The sequence below is a fragment of the Melozone crissalis genome, unplaced genomic scaffold (assembly GCF_028551555.1).
Source record: "Melozone crissalis strain CALT ecotype California unplaced genomic scaffold, PUWL_Pcris_2 ptg000016l_1, whole genome shotgun sequence".
Taxonomy (NCBI): Eukaryota; Metazoa; Chordata; class Aves; order Passeriformes; family Passerellidae; genus Melozone; species Melozone crissalis.
In genome coordinates this window covers 21,057,311-21,074,025 of record NW_026535794.1, presented here as the reverse complement: position 1 = coordinate 21,074,025, position 16,715 = coordinate 21,057,311, and the positions used below count along the sequence as shown (strand labels likewise).

At 39.2% G+C, this 16,715-nt stretch overlaps 1 protein-coding gene across 1 annotated transcript in view; it reads left to right on the top strand.

Moving 5' to 3' along the window:
• Positions 1-7,719: 7,719 nt before the first annotated feature.
• Positions 7,720-16,715, top strand: part of STAM (signal transducing adaptor molecule) — a 29,502-nt gene continuing 20,506 nt past the window's right edge. The window contains exon 1 of the mRNA XM_054273884.1: positions 7,720-7,792. Coding sequence (XP_054129859.1) covers positions 7,753-7,792 — 40 coding nt within the window. The 5' untranslated portion in view covers positions 7,720-7,752. The remainder of the gene's footprint in view (positions 7,793-16,715) is intronic.

Here is a 16,715-nt window from a genome sequence, read left to right as displayed (position 1 = left end):
AATTAACCACATGTTATGAGTAAGGTGGTTTTTTTCTCATTTGATTTTGTCAATTTATTAATTCATTAACTGATGAAGACTTTCTTAAATTATGATACATGGAGAAAGGCATGATTCATTTCCAATTTTTAATATCAGTTAGGGGTTTTTTTTACTACTTTTAGCTATCATTTGCTATGTTTCTTTTGAGGTTTTTCCACAGCAGATTTGAGGCAACAAATCCTATTTTCTTTCTGAAGTAAAAATTTTCCATTTTTAAATCCCTTCTTGGGTGTTTTCCATGCTTTTGATCAGAATCTTTTGAAATTTGATAAGCAGTTTGTCTGATTCTCATCAGAATTCTGTATTACTTTCCTTCCCCTATTTATTTGCTCAGATTTATTGATTTTGGGTGTACACATTATCTGTTATGATGACTGGGTTTGTCTTCAGTTAATTTACTCAATTCAGAACTCAGTGGTGAGGATAAGTGTCTCAATGTATTTGCTCTAATATTGTGGTTGCTGTTTATTAAGCTTACAGTTTCTATTGCTATCACACCACTCATTCACCCAATTGATGAAAACTTTCTGAATATCCCCATAATCTTTTCTTAGATTGAAATAAATGAAACTTTTTGTTCCATTTGCAAGATTTGTCATTCCCATTTGGCTGTTTCCCAAACATACATTAAAGTATTAAGCACAAAACATATCACAGAACTTTCATAAAAACCCCACTGCTGTAATTTTGCTGTAATAAAGTTGCTCGTTTCTATTTCCCATGTTTTAATCCATGGAGATATTTTATTCCTTAATCTGTAGCTACTTCATATCCTGGGTCGTTCCTGTGTGACATTTTTTCAGCAGCATCATCAAAGCATATTTGTTGTGTTAATTCTTTTTCTTTTTTTACAAATCTTTTTATATAATTGCATGTTCCAGGAATTTCAATAAATTAGTTGAAATGCAATTTCTTTTTCATAAGTTTCCTACTGTTATTCTTTAAATCATTATATCTGCCAATTATAATCTATATATTTGTGGCTATTAGTCTGTATTTTCTGAATCCTTTACTTAAATTTGATAAAGTGTCAGCTATTTTCAAAGCATTAAATTAAGTACAGTATCTTTACTTAATTAGAAATAATGTTTTTATAATAGCAAAATTTTCATCTAATATTTCAACTTTGGCTAGCACCTTTGGATCCCCAAAAATCTCAAAATTATTAATAAGATAGATTTTCTTTACAGACAGAAATTTAATCAATAGATGTGAATAAGCTTATATACTAATTGCACTATCTAAATCAGCTTTTAAAATCAGTTATGACCAGTTTATCAATTGAGGTGAACTTTGTTGTTATTCAAACACAAACTAACCTTTCCAATAAATTTCAAGACAGTCAGCTCAAGGTCTTTCATGTTGTAGGTGAGAGCATCATTGTGTTTCATATTTATTCTCAACCTTCCCTGGAAGTTTACCTTTACTTAGTATAGCTCCAAATCATCAACACTGCTATACTGTTACTACAAAAATAAGTGGTTTTCTTGGTCTTCTTCATAATATTTATTACCAATATATATTTTACTTCTAGATTCCTATTGCACACACAGATACTCAAAACCTTATAGAGCTGAATAAACCTTATAAAATTTTTACTTCCAATCTATTTCCAGAAATACAAAGTGAAGCTTATATGAGATTATTTTCCAATGAAATGTTCTACAGTGTTCTGGGGGTTTTGTTACAAAATTTATGTATTCATTATGGAAACACTTCTATGGAATGAAAAATTGTAGTGCTCTGAAAAAATTATAATGACTTAGCAGCTCCACTATCACAGGGGAAACTCATCTACTACTGAATGCTTCAAGAACTACTTGATATGAACCCTGCAGATTTACCTTTATACTTCAGACTAGTTAAGTGTTATACAGTAACTTAAAATCCTGGCAAGAGGAATTTGTTAAAAATCTTAACAGCTTCGATTCTACTTGTCCTTCTGCCCTGTCTTCAGTTAAGGTTCCCAACACACTGCAAGAACAATGTGTTTAGACAACAGAGTTTATACATCCTACTCTACTTGTACACTATTCTAGGTTTATGGTATGCAGGACTCAATGGGATATTCAAGAATAAATGCAAGTAAACAGAATTTTGTATACTTCTGTTATAAAAATACAAAAATTTTGGTGTGAACGTTTAAATTTTTTTGTATGGAAGTTATTGATTCTACATATCTGAAACCTACTGGCTTATTAAATGTTCTGAAAAGCATATTAAATCTGGGATGCCCTTGTGTACTCTATTTAATCCTCTCCAGGAATAAAACCATAATGCAAACTGCAGTGCTGAAGAACAAACAGATGTTAAAGTGAGATGGCTATCCTGCTCATTTGAGTTTGGTTAATCTGAGTTTTTGATTTATCCAAACTCAGTGTACTTTTTGCTATAACAGACTAATTGAACAATGTAAAACAATTATTTTCTTTATAGGATATTTTAGATATGATGTGATCTGTGCAGTTGGAATCTTTGCACACCCGCTGTATCAAGAAACTAACTACACTTTAATATTCTAATTTTGTTTGTGTATATATATACATATAATGATTAAAACTGAAATTAGTACTATTAACTTCAATTGTACAGTTCCTGTGAGTAAAATATAAATACACTTTGGAAATTACCTGGTAGCATAAACATATTCTTAAATCCCTTTTCTATATTATGCAATAAAAGTAATATTCTTCCTCTAAAGAAGCTTTTCCACCTTTCCCAACAGATATCAGGCAAATTTTTTACAGGGTTTCACAAAACACACTTCAATAATATTAAAAATGCCTTCTGATTTTCTGTATATTTCAATGGTAGCTTGCTTGTGTGAGAACTACAACCTCTATAGAGGAGACCACTTCCATTATTAGTTTCAGAGCAGGCAGAATCTTAGCTTGTTATTTAGTTTTATTTCAAGAGCTTGAATTAAAAAGGACTCTTTATCAAGTGAGTAGTGTTCCAATCTGATGCCTGCTGTGGTCAGTAGAAGTATTTCTATTTCTTTCTTCAAAGAGAAGCAAAGAACAAAAAGATTAATTTAAACCTCATCATTGGTTGAAAACTGGTCTGAGTTATCAGCATGAAAAAGTGACCATACTGGGTGTAGTCAGTTTGGCCACACTGAGAACAGGTGTTTGTGCCAAAAAAAGCACTAGGACAAGTGGTTCCCTAGAGCAGTGTCAGGAAGCTGGCACAGAGTGATGCTCTGGCCAGCATCCCTCGGGAAGCCCAGGCGCCCAGAGATCCCAGCAGCCAGCACCTCACAGGTTATCTGCCTTTCACAGGTATCTCACAACACATTACCATAAGAGTGCTTAAAGAATAGCATAGACACATTTTTGTGTTTGACTTCAGTGAACTTGTTATTCAAATCAATTTAACAAAACTTCAGTGTAAATACATGAAGTATTACTTCATGTGAGTTGCTTTGGAATTACTGCTTTGAATTCAGAGAGACTGAGGAAGATATAAACCCTCGTTTCTGGCATCTGTGTGCAAATGTTAACTAGAAGGTTGCACATCACAATTTTTAATGTGGACAGGGCAAAATGAACTATTTTATGAAATTTATTAGTAGAATCTTTGCCTCATTCTAAGATTACATGGGTTTGAAGGAATTCCAGTTATATTCTTCATATAATCCTACTTGCATACTTCATAAATATTAAGACAAAAAGGGACAATCAAATAATTTTAGCCTGATTTCCTAACAGCAGACACCAGACTTACTGTATTGATGTGTTTCATATATTTTCTCTATACATAATGAAATAGATAAGAATACTGTAAGCCATTCTGCTTGGACACTTGCAAAATATTAGAATATACACAATAAGATTATAGATGGGAAGTAAATCACTGTGGTCCAGTAGCTAAAGCATTTACATGTGCCCTGTAACTAGGAGACATTTTGTCTTTGTCATATCACCATATCATTATGCAGTACAGCATCTTGTATGCCATCCAAAACATTTTGTACTTGCCCTGTCAAAGACAAAAGCTGTGATTAAATGGACGGCTGGCACTTGCTCTATTCTGAGCCTTTCTGTTTTCCTTTGATTATCCTTTCTTCACAGCTTCCAGTTCCAAAAGCAATGTACACAGTGGACTATAATGAAAATGCAGTTAAAATAAAGGTCAGTGGGACTGATTTGTGAGACTAAATGAATGGGCATTACAAATAAAATACTACCCCAGCAAACTGGAGCTGCAGTGGGCCCCCATGGCTACAATGGCACTGTCTTATTTTAAGAAAATGCTTGTCTAATGCAGATGAGTGTCAATTGAGTGATGGTAAAGAACATTAGAACTTCGCCAGCAGATTGTTATTTACAAGTTGTTCCTCTTAGGTATCCTTTCCTACTGAAGACGATAGAGAAATGAATAATTGTATATTATCAGAATCCAGAACTTACCTTCATGTGGATAAACTCTTGTCATCATTTAAGAAATAAGTAATAAATTATATAAACAAACAACATAAATAAAACAATGAAATTTAGATGTATGTCACATCTAAAATCCAAGAAGTGTGTTATGCTGGAAATTAACTGAATACCTGCCTTTATGAGACTCCACCTGGAGTACTGGATTCAGCTCTGGACACCCCAACATAAGAAGGATGTGGACCTGCTGGAGTGAGTGCAGAGGAGGCCATGAACAGCAGGCTGGAGCAGCTCTGCTGTGGAGATGGGCTGAGAGAGTTGGCGCTGTGCAGACTGGAAGGAGAAGGCTCTGGGAGACCTCATTGCAACATTTTGGTATCTGAAGGGTGCCTGCAAGAAAGGTGGAGAGGGACTTTTTAACAAGGACATTGTAGAGACACAGCAATAAGACAAGGGGTAATGGCTTTAAAGTGAAACAGGGTGGATTTAGATGAGATATTGGGAAGAAATTATTTACTGTCAGGGTGGTGAGGCTCTGGAACATGTTGCCCAGAGAAGTTGTGGGTGCCCCAAACCTGGCAGTGGTTCAAAGATTAAACAGGGGTATGATTAGCCTGGTGTAGTGCAAAGTGTCCCTGCCCATGGCAGGGGGATTGGAACTAGAATATCTCTAACCCAAGGCATTCTATGATCTCTCACCTGTATGTGAACAACAGCACTATATAAAAAGAGAAGTGTGCAAAGAAAAAAGAAATGTCTGCACCAGTTGTCTGAAACTGCTTATTTCAAACAGAAGTAGCACATATTTTAAAAAAAACCCACCCTACTTAAAACTTGCTATAAGGCTGGCCAGAGACAAGCCCTGAGTCAGAGAACTGTTGGACAGATAGACTCATCTGTGAAACCAACAGAGTCACTGTTGCAGAGGCCATCTTCAGAATGAGGTCCAAAATAGAACAGATGAATAATCCCTTGGACATGCCTGTTTTTCCTGACCCAGACTGCTGCAGTACTGTCCCCAGCCATGCCTTCCCACCTCTTCACATGCCTGATCTAATTCCAAGGTGAGTCAGAGGTGTGACATGATCCAACAGGGAACTTCTCTGCAGTGAGGTAGTTTTCAGCTGGATCAGCTGATTGTGCAACCACAAATGAAATGGATCAAATTCCAAATCTAATACAAGAAATGTGGTGGCAGCACATAGTTGTGGGCACAGGGCAGTGTTGCTACAATCTCTTTCAGCTGTAGATCCCCCAAAATTAGATGCAATTTGAGACTGAACCTTTGATCTATACGCCTTACTTTTAGATAGCTAACTTGGGCAGCAGTAGGAAATAATACAAGCATTTTGAATTACATCCAGTAAAGATGTAGTTCACACCTGTTTATTAATAGTATATAGATTAACACACCTGTTCTTAATAGCATATTCATTATACTACTCACACATAAAGTGGAAAAGCTGGTTTCTATAGCCATTTATGTCTGAGAGGGCAAACCCTACACTTCCTGGGAGAGTGCTCTACCTACCACCCATTGCTTACCATGGAAAAATGATAGAGCCATGAGACAGGGAAAAGAGAGAGATACAATACAATACAGAGTTTTGGAAGGATTTCACACTATGTCTACAGTAAAAAAATCATTACGGAATCAAAATATGAGCCATGATTACAGACCCTTGAGATGCTTCCTGGTACAGACTGCCTTTTTACAAAATGTTGAGTAGGGTACTGGGAAGGAAAGTTGGGTTGGAATGCTTTTAGGCTGAAGGCAGTCTAAAACCCCAGTTCTCCATGAGTGTTTTGTTAGCACTTCCTGCAGAACTACTGAATAAAAGCTCTGCTTATTTTGAAAGGTTTCCTAATTTTGAACCCATTAGAAAGAAGGGATGAGAAAGGAGGGGATAAAACAGGCTCAAAGAGCATCTACCATATGTCTTTTGTGAACATAATGGGGGATGATGAATGGGGAGGAGGTAAAGCATCCTCTGAGGATATCTAGTCATTGAATTGAGGTAGAATACAAAGAAAACATGCAATTCCTTACAAGCAGCCAGTTCTACACTGTAGATCAGTGCTGACCTGCATTAACTGCTGAAAACAGTTTCTATGGGTAGGCAAAGAAACAGAACTAGAGGTCTGGGAAAAACCTATAGTAAAAAACCAAAGTGCCTAGTGACTGTAAATCCTTGCGGGAAGAGGCTTGGTATGCAGTTCTCATTTGATGTGTCAGAAGTCTGCCTAATGCACACAATCACATTCATTATTGAGCATGGTTAGTGCTATTGATTGATTCTAGTGTTTCTGCCCTCCAAACAGCTTTTTCATTCCTTGTTTGCACGCCTGTGATATGCCCCTATTGCTCTGTGTCTCTTTCCCCAAGTGTATACATGAGCCTAGTTTTACTTAATTTGCAATCTAACTAGTTCAGAGTAATCAAACAGTACTAAAAGGCCTTAAGGTTAATGACTTAGAGTTTTATGTGACAGCAAGAATAGGCAGAACGTGTCTTATCCTATGAGTCATATTGTTAACGTGCGACACACCCCACTGAAGCCAGCAACAGAGGCTTACAAAAATGGAGCACCAAGATAGGCAAGCAGAGGCCACGGGATATTCCAGGCCCTGTGACTAGCTGATAGCGGCTGGCTGCTCTCCATGGGATGTGACCGCGGAGAACGGGTTAGGCTCCCGAGCGATGCTCTGAGGGATGCTGGCACAACCACCAGCCTGCCCTTCGCCGTCAGGCTAACCATGTCACAAACAACATGGCATTACCAATGAAAAGATTCAGTCAGACCAACGTATAGGGAAGCTCCGAAAATCCTGCATAGAAAGCAGATATGGCTGGATACAAAACCAGCTTCCCGAGCAGGGGGGAGGACAGAGCTACATATAACTAAACGATATAAACCTCCGCCTAGGGCAGCCGTGCCGGACTGGGGTGGTGGCCGGGCCGGGCCCGGGTGTCGCTGCCGGGCCCGTGTGTGGCTGGCGGGCCCGGGTGTCACTGCTGGGCCCGTGCGTCGCTGTGGGGCCCGGTGTCGCTGTGGGGACCGGGTGTCGCTGCTGGACCCGGCTGTCACTGCTGGGCCCGTGCGTGGCTGCGGGGCTCGGGTGTCGCTGCCAGGCCCCGCAGCAGGCGGCGGGCCCAGCCCCGGTTCCCGGCGTGCTGCGCGGGAGGCGGCGCCCGGCCCTGGGAGGAGGTGGCGGCGGCTCCTCCTCCCGCCCCGGGCAGCTCCGCCGCCACCACCGAGGGCTGTTCTCTCTCGCCACCGCCGCTGCCGCCGCGCCGCCGGGAGGGGCGGCCGCCCCCCGCCCCGCCATGCCGCTTTTCGCCACCAACCCCTTCGACCAGGATGTGGGTGAGTGGCTCCCGCGGCCCGGCCTCCCCCGAGGTAACCCCGCGGGCGGCCGGCCGGCCCTCCGAGCCGCTCTGGCTCCATCCCCCGCGGGCGGCCGGCCCGCTGTCCCGGCCCTGCGCTGCTGGGCTCGCTGGCGCCCGGCCGGGCAGCGGGAGCAGCGGTGGCGGGCGCGGTGCAGCAGGAGCGGCCGGGCCGGGCCGGGCCGGGCTGGGCTGGGGCCGCGTCCCGGCGGGGGCCGGCCGGGGACAGCGCCGGGGCCCAGTGGCCTTGCGGGCCGCGGGGCTGAGCGCGGGGATGCTCCTGGGGGACAGGCCGGCCTGCTCAGCACGAGAAACGCTGCGGCACAGCAAAACAAGTAGTGCGAAAGGTCCGCTCTGGAGTGTTTTTGAAAGGGTGAACAGTAAAAAGCACCATCTACAGTTGCTCCACAGACAGGCATGAGAAAATCATTAAAGCGTTTTGTATTTAGTTCTCTAAAGGGGATTCCTGTGGGAGCTTTCTCTTTTCCTTTCAAGTAAAGCTTGGCGTGCTGAGCTCAGGTGTTATCCCCACCTTGCTTGTTCCAAGGCCAGACTAGATGGAGAGGAAGTATCTTGCTTTTACTTGACAAAAATTGTACTTAATGCTGATGTGTCGAAACTGAAGATAAAATAATATATAGATAGTTAATAATTAGTTTTGTGTGTTTTATTTGAGATTGTGTAATATGGTTTGTTTTTGACCTGCTGCTGACATCTCTTTTGCTTTGAGCCATAAAGGCTTTGTCAGGGGAATCCCGTAATAGAAAGGGACTTATTCTCCTGTGCGGATAAGTGCACCCCTTGGTTATTGTCCTACAGAAGTGCAACATTGTATAAGTATCTTGAAACTAATTTCTTTGACAGTATTAAACTGGCTGTAACTTTCAACCACAGATACATTGTTTCTAAATGTTGATCAGACTTCTGACGTTCAGGCTCTGATTCAATTCTTCCAGCTCTTCAAAGAAATACCAAGTCCAAACCGTTTGAAAAGTGTGTAACCTTTCAGGAGAAAAGATTAGTGCCCAAATAAAGTACTGAGATATAAAGTCTACATGTATCTTATCAGCAATTCTTAGTTTATTGCATAAAAAATAAGCATAGCTCAGTCTTCTCATTTTGAACTCAACACTTTTAAGTTGAAGACTGTGCTCCAATTAACGCTTTTGTTGGTAGCAAACTTGACTGGCTTATTTTGGAGAGCAGTAAATAATTCTTCTTAGTTGTTCTGCTATCTTCTAGTGTAATTTGGCAGCTGAAGGTGAGGAAGAGATTGTACTGCTTGCCAGTTTTCCATGGACTATTAGAGAATTATTTGAACTAATAAGATTAAAAAGTGATAGGCTCAGGTTCTGGCAGGTGTTCACTTTTTTTCCTCCTAGTGCCTCTGGCTGGCAGGGGAGCTCAGACTGCTTGAAGGGGTCTCTGGAGCTCAGTTCACTGGATGTGCTCCTCAGCTCTGCCAGTCTCAAGGCAGGGCAGTAGCACCCATCAGTTGCTTCAGTGGCTCAGTTGCTCTTTTCCAGGCGCATAAGATGCCAACCTCCTACCTATTGTGCTTGCCTAATATGATCAACAGTGAAGAATTTTCAAAAGTGTTATTCTGTAAACCATATGAGGAGATAGAAATAATCACTCAGTACCAAATCCTTCTGGGAAAAGCAGAGAGTGGGCAATGAGCTGGTTTTCACAGGTAGACAGCCTCTTTCTTTTGGCCCCTTTCATGGTGTCCTGAGGGAGACTGAAGGAGCAGCAGGTTGTCCAGTTGGTGACAGCCTACTTTCAGGAGCCTGCTGCCTTTATCCATCACTTAACTGGATTTGTGCCAGGGAGATGGGAATGATGAAGTCTCCCGGAAAGTGTCCCTGGGCTCTTCTTCTCTGAGGCCCTTTGGGAATTTGCTATTATCTCGATGAATTTTTTGGCAGGCTTCATAAGACAGCATCAGCTGTAGAGTAAGCTATCATGTTCTCAGGAAACTTCCAAAAGTTGTTAAGACATAGTGCTATTTTTCATTTGTTTCCTGTGAGTGAAAGTTGAGTGCTCTGCTTTTGTTCTTAACCAGCAAGAAAGTTTTCTTTTTAAAATCAGATTCCTGAAGCAATAAGGCAGTCAGCAGCTATTCTTAATTTCATATGAATTTGGACATTGGTGTAGTTGATAGTATTGCAATAGCTGTGCATTCTTGTGTACTGAACAGCTGATCAGCACTGTGGAGTAGTTGGAAATTATCTTGAAACAATTTAGGATAATGGATTGCAGAGAACATATCTGGAACTAAATTGTTTTCCATCATTTTGAGGAGCGTAAGTATGTCTTACATTCAGGACAAATTTTTCAGTTTGTCTGGCCAGGTAGCAACATTTGGCTAATCCTGTTAGTATGCTGCTGCAGTGGAACCTGGTCATCCATAATAGTTTACCGTTTGTGCCAACTGTTTTTTTTTTGGTGTAGCTGGCTAAAGAATGTTCTTTAAGACTGCTATTAAATTAATAATACTGAAGAATACCCAGAAATTTGAGAAGGTTAACCATTGTCATCCTCAAGAGTTCAAATCTCTGGATGAAGCCCAAATACTTTACATTTTCTGAAGTTTCTTTTTTACCATATTTAAGAATATTTCAGCAGGAAAGGATGCTAATCAGTGGTGGCACAAGTTTTCACACTCAAGTTGGGGAACCTTTGATGATGTGCCCAAGTAAGAAATGTAATAACGGAATTTTAAAAAAGAAAAAAAATCACCAAGAACTGGGCCTGTTGAGAGTATAATTAAGAAACTCTAATCTTCCATTTAAGGAGTTAGAATTAAAAGTGTTCTTATTAGGTTTGTGGGTTTTCTGTTTCTGCTGTATTTTTCAATCTTAATAATAAAATTATTCCCAGTGAGATGTTTCTGAGAAATGCAGATTCATCTGTAAGTTTGACTCAGGTAAAATAATGGTGACATTTGCTTTAAGAACCAAAAGACTGTCTACTAATCTGTCATGACAGGCTTATTAGTAATCTAGTGGTGCTTAGGCTAGGTTTGATGAAGAACTTACTTCTAAAACAGGTCTCAAGTGTCATTTAGATATTATCTCAAGAATAAAATCTGTAACTCAGGTTCTGGTATAAAATGTCATAGAAATCACACATGATATTAGGAGAAGGTGTTAAAAAACATGGTGGATTAGGTTGTTTTTCTTTTTTCCTTACACACAGTAAAGGATGAAGGTATTTGCACTTGCTCTGGATGTTACTCTGGATGGTTTGAGGCAGCACAGGATTGAGAAGAAATTCAGGCTTGTTATTTACAGTAATAGGAAATTAGGCAGGTGGTTTGGTAAGATAGTAGAACTTGATGTGACTTGTAATCATTTTCCCCATGTTTTATTAACTCTAGCAGTTGTTGATAATTTTATGCTATCGACTCTTCAAATATTTAATAATATGCTTGAATTACATATGATCACCTACAGTTCCATGCTTTTAGAATGTAAGAAATGGTTTGACCATGATTCCCATGGTGCAATTTCTTGAAATAAAATCCTCTTGCTATTTAAGCTCATTAAATAGCAAGAGGATTTTAATAACGATTTTTAATAAATTTAAGTTTTTTAGATTTATCCCCTTGCTTAGTCAACATTTTCAAGACATCCAATTACATGTCTCTCTGAGCTGAATGTTTTTGTTGGGCCAGGTTTGCCAAAAGAAGGGGAAATTGTCATAGATGAGTTTCTTGACCCCAGATCATTATGGAGACTGCAGACTGTGAGTTAACATCTGGCTGCAAAGAAAGATGAATTCCAAAGATTTGTTCAGCTTGTCATGAGACTGGCAGTTTTTTGCCTGAGTTGGCCTACTGTTTATCTCAGCTTTGTTTTACAAAGGACATTAACTGTGGGCTAACAGAGAGACTGAGTAGAAAATGTGTGGAAAATGAGCTATATTCTCCCCCCTTTCCAGTAATTTATAAATATTTATGAAAAACAGGAACTTCTTAGTTAAAGATACCTTTGGTGATAGATCCTCAGTGAAAAATGGCAATGCTGACAGGATAAGACTAAGTGGAATACCCCTTCAGTGCATCAGCCAACAACAAAAAATTCTTTTCCACTGTCAATTAGCAGGCTGCCAGTTCAGTTGGGCATAGGATGTTCCATAGTGAAAGATTGTACTTTTCTGGTAATTCTCTTTCTTTCCTCCCAGGGAAGAACTGTCACTTAGGTGGTTCTCCTTTCAGCTATGACAGTGTGTATTATAATACCAAAATTTAAAAGAATCAAAGTAGATCTTCAACATGTAAAATCTGTTCTTCTAACTGATAAAAATAACACTGCATTCCTGATGTGGAAAATTAAGTTTCTTGCTGATCTTCCTTCTGAAATGCTTCTTGTACTGTGGCTTGGCTTGTGGGCTTCTGCAAGCATATCCTGGCACCTTTTCTTCACATGACATGCCTGTGATACACCTTGTTTACAGACTATTCATCCTTCTGATGTATCTGTAATGTGCTCACCTTCCTGTTGTGTTGTAATATTTCTGGGTGAAAGGCAGTGTGAGTTCTGTGGATTTGTTAGGGTTTGTGTGAGAGATCTAAACATCTAAATTATTTTTGCTCAGCTAGTCTTAAAATTTCAGCCTTTTTTAACCAGGTTGGGAGTCCTTTTGTCAACATTCTGCTCAGTTCATTGAGCTGAGGGATGTTCATTTTTGCTGGGCCACTGTAAGCACGGTGAGATCCTGCACAGTTTTCTGAAGGAATGGGCTGAGGTGGCCTCAGTCACTGCTGCTGGCTTTGCCCTGGATCAGCTGCAGGGCTTTCACCTCCTACAATTGCCCCCAGAAGGACTTGGGAACACTGCACATGTAACAGTGAAACTGCAGATGCTGGTTAATAGCTTTATCAAAGTTAATGGTACATGGAATTCAAGTTTCTCTCTATGGTGTCATTGCCTGTTAGGAGTATTTTCAGTCTTGGCCAAATGAAATCTGGTTGGACATATTCTTCTTGTGCAATTCTGAGCGTGTTAGTGAAATGCAAAGTAGTTAATATTCAAGTGGTGGCTTTTGTAGAACGGACCAACAAATGTATTTGTTCTTTTTATTTGACTGACAAAAAGAGCAAAACTTAAGTGCATTTAACTTCAGCGATGTGGAGTGGCATGTAATCCAAAGTTCTCAGCAAGTGCCTGCAAAAAGAAAAATTTGCAATCACTTTTAGTCTTTAAGGGCTATTTAAACTATATTGCTTTGAAATTTTAGTGTTTGCAATTTCATAAGGGAGGGGAAATTCTTTATTTAGCCATGTGAAGAAAAGAAAACTTTGAGCAGAAGAGGAGAGAAGGCTTAGGGGAGTGTTGAATTTTTCATTAAATCTCTGTTATTTATAATGATATAAGAGATTTTTGAGGATTTTTTTATCATGCTAGAAAGTGGTTGTAATATGAGTCTGTGAGTTGAAGACTTTCTTTAGCTATTCTTTTGTAGACTTTCTGTAGCCATTTGTCTCTTTGTAATTGAAGTTACAACTTCACTATTTCATTTTGATGATGTCCAACTGTGAAAATGATGTTAGATTCATGAATAGAGTAATAGCAAATAATAAGTAGGATGGTTGAAAACCTTATATATGTAGAATTTTCTGGCAGTTTCTACTGCTACTTGTTTTAACTGCTTCAAATAATGTACATTTTAAGTGTTGGGTTTGAAGGTATTTTGATCTAGCTTTGTTATTTCTTGAAATTCTAATAGTTTTAACATCTTTGAAACTTCATTGCAGAAAAATAGCTCAGTTCTTAGACTGGGGTTTTTCTTTCAAAATAAACTTCAGTAAAAACTGAAGCTTGGGAAGCTCAAGCCTGCCAAGAACTCCCTCTGAAAATGATGTTAGCAATGGACTGTCACTGAGTTTTCTGCCCTTAGAAATGCATCATGTGGTTCACTGCAGTATCCAAACAGTCATGAGAGTATTTACTCTTGCAAATTTCTGTTAAAGCAGTAAAATGCTATTGTTAAGATGCAGAACTAAGGCAGTGACTAGCACATATTTCCATGGCAAATCTGCAGCAATATTTATATTCCTTTAACCAGCACCTAAAGCATCAACCACTAAATCTGGCAATAGATTTTTTTCAACGTGCACTACTTTTCTTCTGACTAATAGTACTTTGTAAATCTGATGATAAATTTCTTTTAGGACAGGCATGTATTTTAGGTAATATTTATTTTTATTTCTGAGAAAAGGGTTTTGTTTTTTTTTTCTTCTGTCCTAAAATAATCAACTGCAATTGTGTTTCGAATGTAATAGAGAACTTCAAATAGAATCAGAATGCAAATAATTTTTGCTTTGCCTATAATTTATAAATAATGCATAAAACCAGAGGAGCAAACAGAATTTTATCAATGCTCCAAGCATTCAGGTTTGTGTAAATTAGAGGGAAATGGGGCCTCAACACTTAATGAACCTTAGGACACAAGGAGAGGCAGGGTGATTTAGGTATCCCAAAAGAGCCATGCAATAGTCTGTATACTTTCAACCAATGCATAAGAAATTAAACTCATGTATTTAGATCTTTTTGGCCTGGCTTCTCATTCAATAGGTCTAACTTTGTCTTCTGGATTTTAGGTACAGTATTTCAGGGAGAGTCTATGGCATATGTAATGGGAATGATGTTTTCCTTAGAAGCCAGATGCTATTCAGTGCCATGAAAAAAGATACAATATATGTTTGGAAGAATTATTTCAGCATGTAGGTGCTTTATTTAAAGGACATTATATGCTACAAATTATTGAGAAGCTAAAGATACAAACACAGCTGAGATTTCCATCAAATGAGGTGTGTTTTTGCTTCAGAATGTTTTATTTGTTCTGTGTGTGATTTATGACAATGTTTGTGCGGTTGGAGCACCAATTCTGACTCAGGAGTTACGAAGCTGCAAATTGTTGGTCATTGAAAGGTGTGTTGGCAGGAAAGTACAATTAATGCTTACCTTGTTCTCTTTTTCCTAGGTGTCTGGTGTAGGTATAATATATATTTTAGAGACTGAATGTTGGGCAAGTTGGAACTGGTTTGGCCCAGTATGGCTCGTGTTCTGAATGCAGAAGTGTAAGGAGAGAGGCCTAGTGATTCCAAGGTCTGCGCCTTGCAAAGTGGCCAAAAAGTTATATGAGTTTTTTGTCTCTTTTGTGTTTGTTTTAGGAACTGAATAAATTGTTGAAATAATTTAGAAATATATTCTTATATTGTGCCTGATCATTGTTGTTTTTGCCAAAGAACCCATAGATCCAATTATTGTGTTCATCTGAAATTCTGGCTCTTATGAATATGTGCGTGTGTCTTATGGAATTACTGGTAAGAAAAGAATATTAAATAACTCCTGAAAAAATAAAGGTGAGCAGTAAAGACAAGTAATGAAAAAAAAAAAACCAAGGAAAAAACAGTTTAAAATTTTAAAACTATTATTTTACTAACTACTATTAATAGTAATTAGGATTAATAATAACTATTAGTTACTACAAATTATCCTGATGCAACATATGATTGTACAGTCTTGCACTGCTTAAAGTTACTATTGTAGGCCTTGCTTGTGCTCTGAAAACAATGCCTTGAATTTGAGTGGTGCAGCCTCATGGAAGAGAGCTGTGATGTAGTCCTTTTTCCTTTGTGTTTGGCATAGCTTGAGTAAGAGGCCTTTTTTGTGGACAGTCAGCTCAGACAGTGTGCTGCTAACATTCTCAGTATGTTCTTAACTTTTAACTTCCCTTGTTTGAGACAGAATTTAAATAGAACTTCAGAGGCAATTTTTTTTCTCTTGTCTTACCATTAATTTTATTATCTGATTTGGTTTATTGGATGCTTGTTACTACAGAGGACTGAAAGTATACAGTGAAACTTGGTTTCAGGCTGAAATTTACTAAGAAACTATCTAGTGTTTGCTGGTGGAGGAAGTATCCTAGGGGAAGGCATTACAAGCAAATGGCACTTTTTATATAGGACTAACTTTGACTGCCAAGAAAGAACGTGGTCATAGCAAAAACCTTGTAATTGTACTCATGGATAGATTTGCAAAATATTCTCACTGAGAATTAAAATAAAGGCTATAATCGGTGTGGTTAATGTGGATCAGGGATTTCATCAATCACTATGTTATTTGGAGTTTTATCCAAAGTATTTAAATTAGCATAAAGCACAGTTTGCTGTTATATTAAAACATTAAACATGCATTAGTTTACTCCTTGGTTTGTAGAAGACATAACTGATTGCTATGTCATTTCTCTTTGCTGACATGGTGAGGAAAGAAGGATCGATTGTTGTCAGAAATACAGACAAATGTCTGTTTTGTAGAACAATGGAAAAGACCAAGGTTCCAGTTCCATTGGATTGCTCATCTCTCTGCTAAAGGATGTGCCAACTGAAGTGCAGCGTTAGGCAAGAGTGACCAGTGTGGGTTGTGAGCTCCTCGTGCGAGCTGGGAGCCTGGCAGGAGCTGAGGGCCTTGGACAGAACTGTGCAGCCACTCTTGGACTGGAGCCGGTCCGGCTCCAGTAGAGCAGGCAATGAACAGAAGCAGTGGAGTCCTGGAGTAAACTGCCTTCATGTAGTCTGTTTTGTGTGTCTCTGGACTGTGCTTATCAGCTGCTTTCAGTATGAGGAACACAGTGTTGGAAACTCAGGCTCTGCGTTTCAAAAAAGCAGTTCTGGTGCTGCAGAGTTGAGGCTGTCTTTGGAGCAGAGCAGCTGCTGTGTGCATAGACTGCAATTTCAGAAGGCTGCCTTGGTCTGTGATGGTTCATGCCAGGCATTGAGTTCAAGTGTCTTACCTGAAAATCACAAATGTCTAGATTGTTAGTCATGAGCATGAATTGGAACAAGAGCAGACTGAAAGGAAAATGAAGTGGTTGGTTGATCAGCTGGTATATCT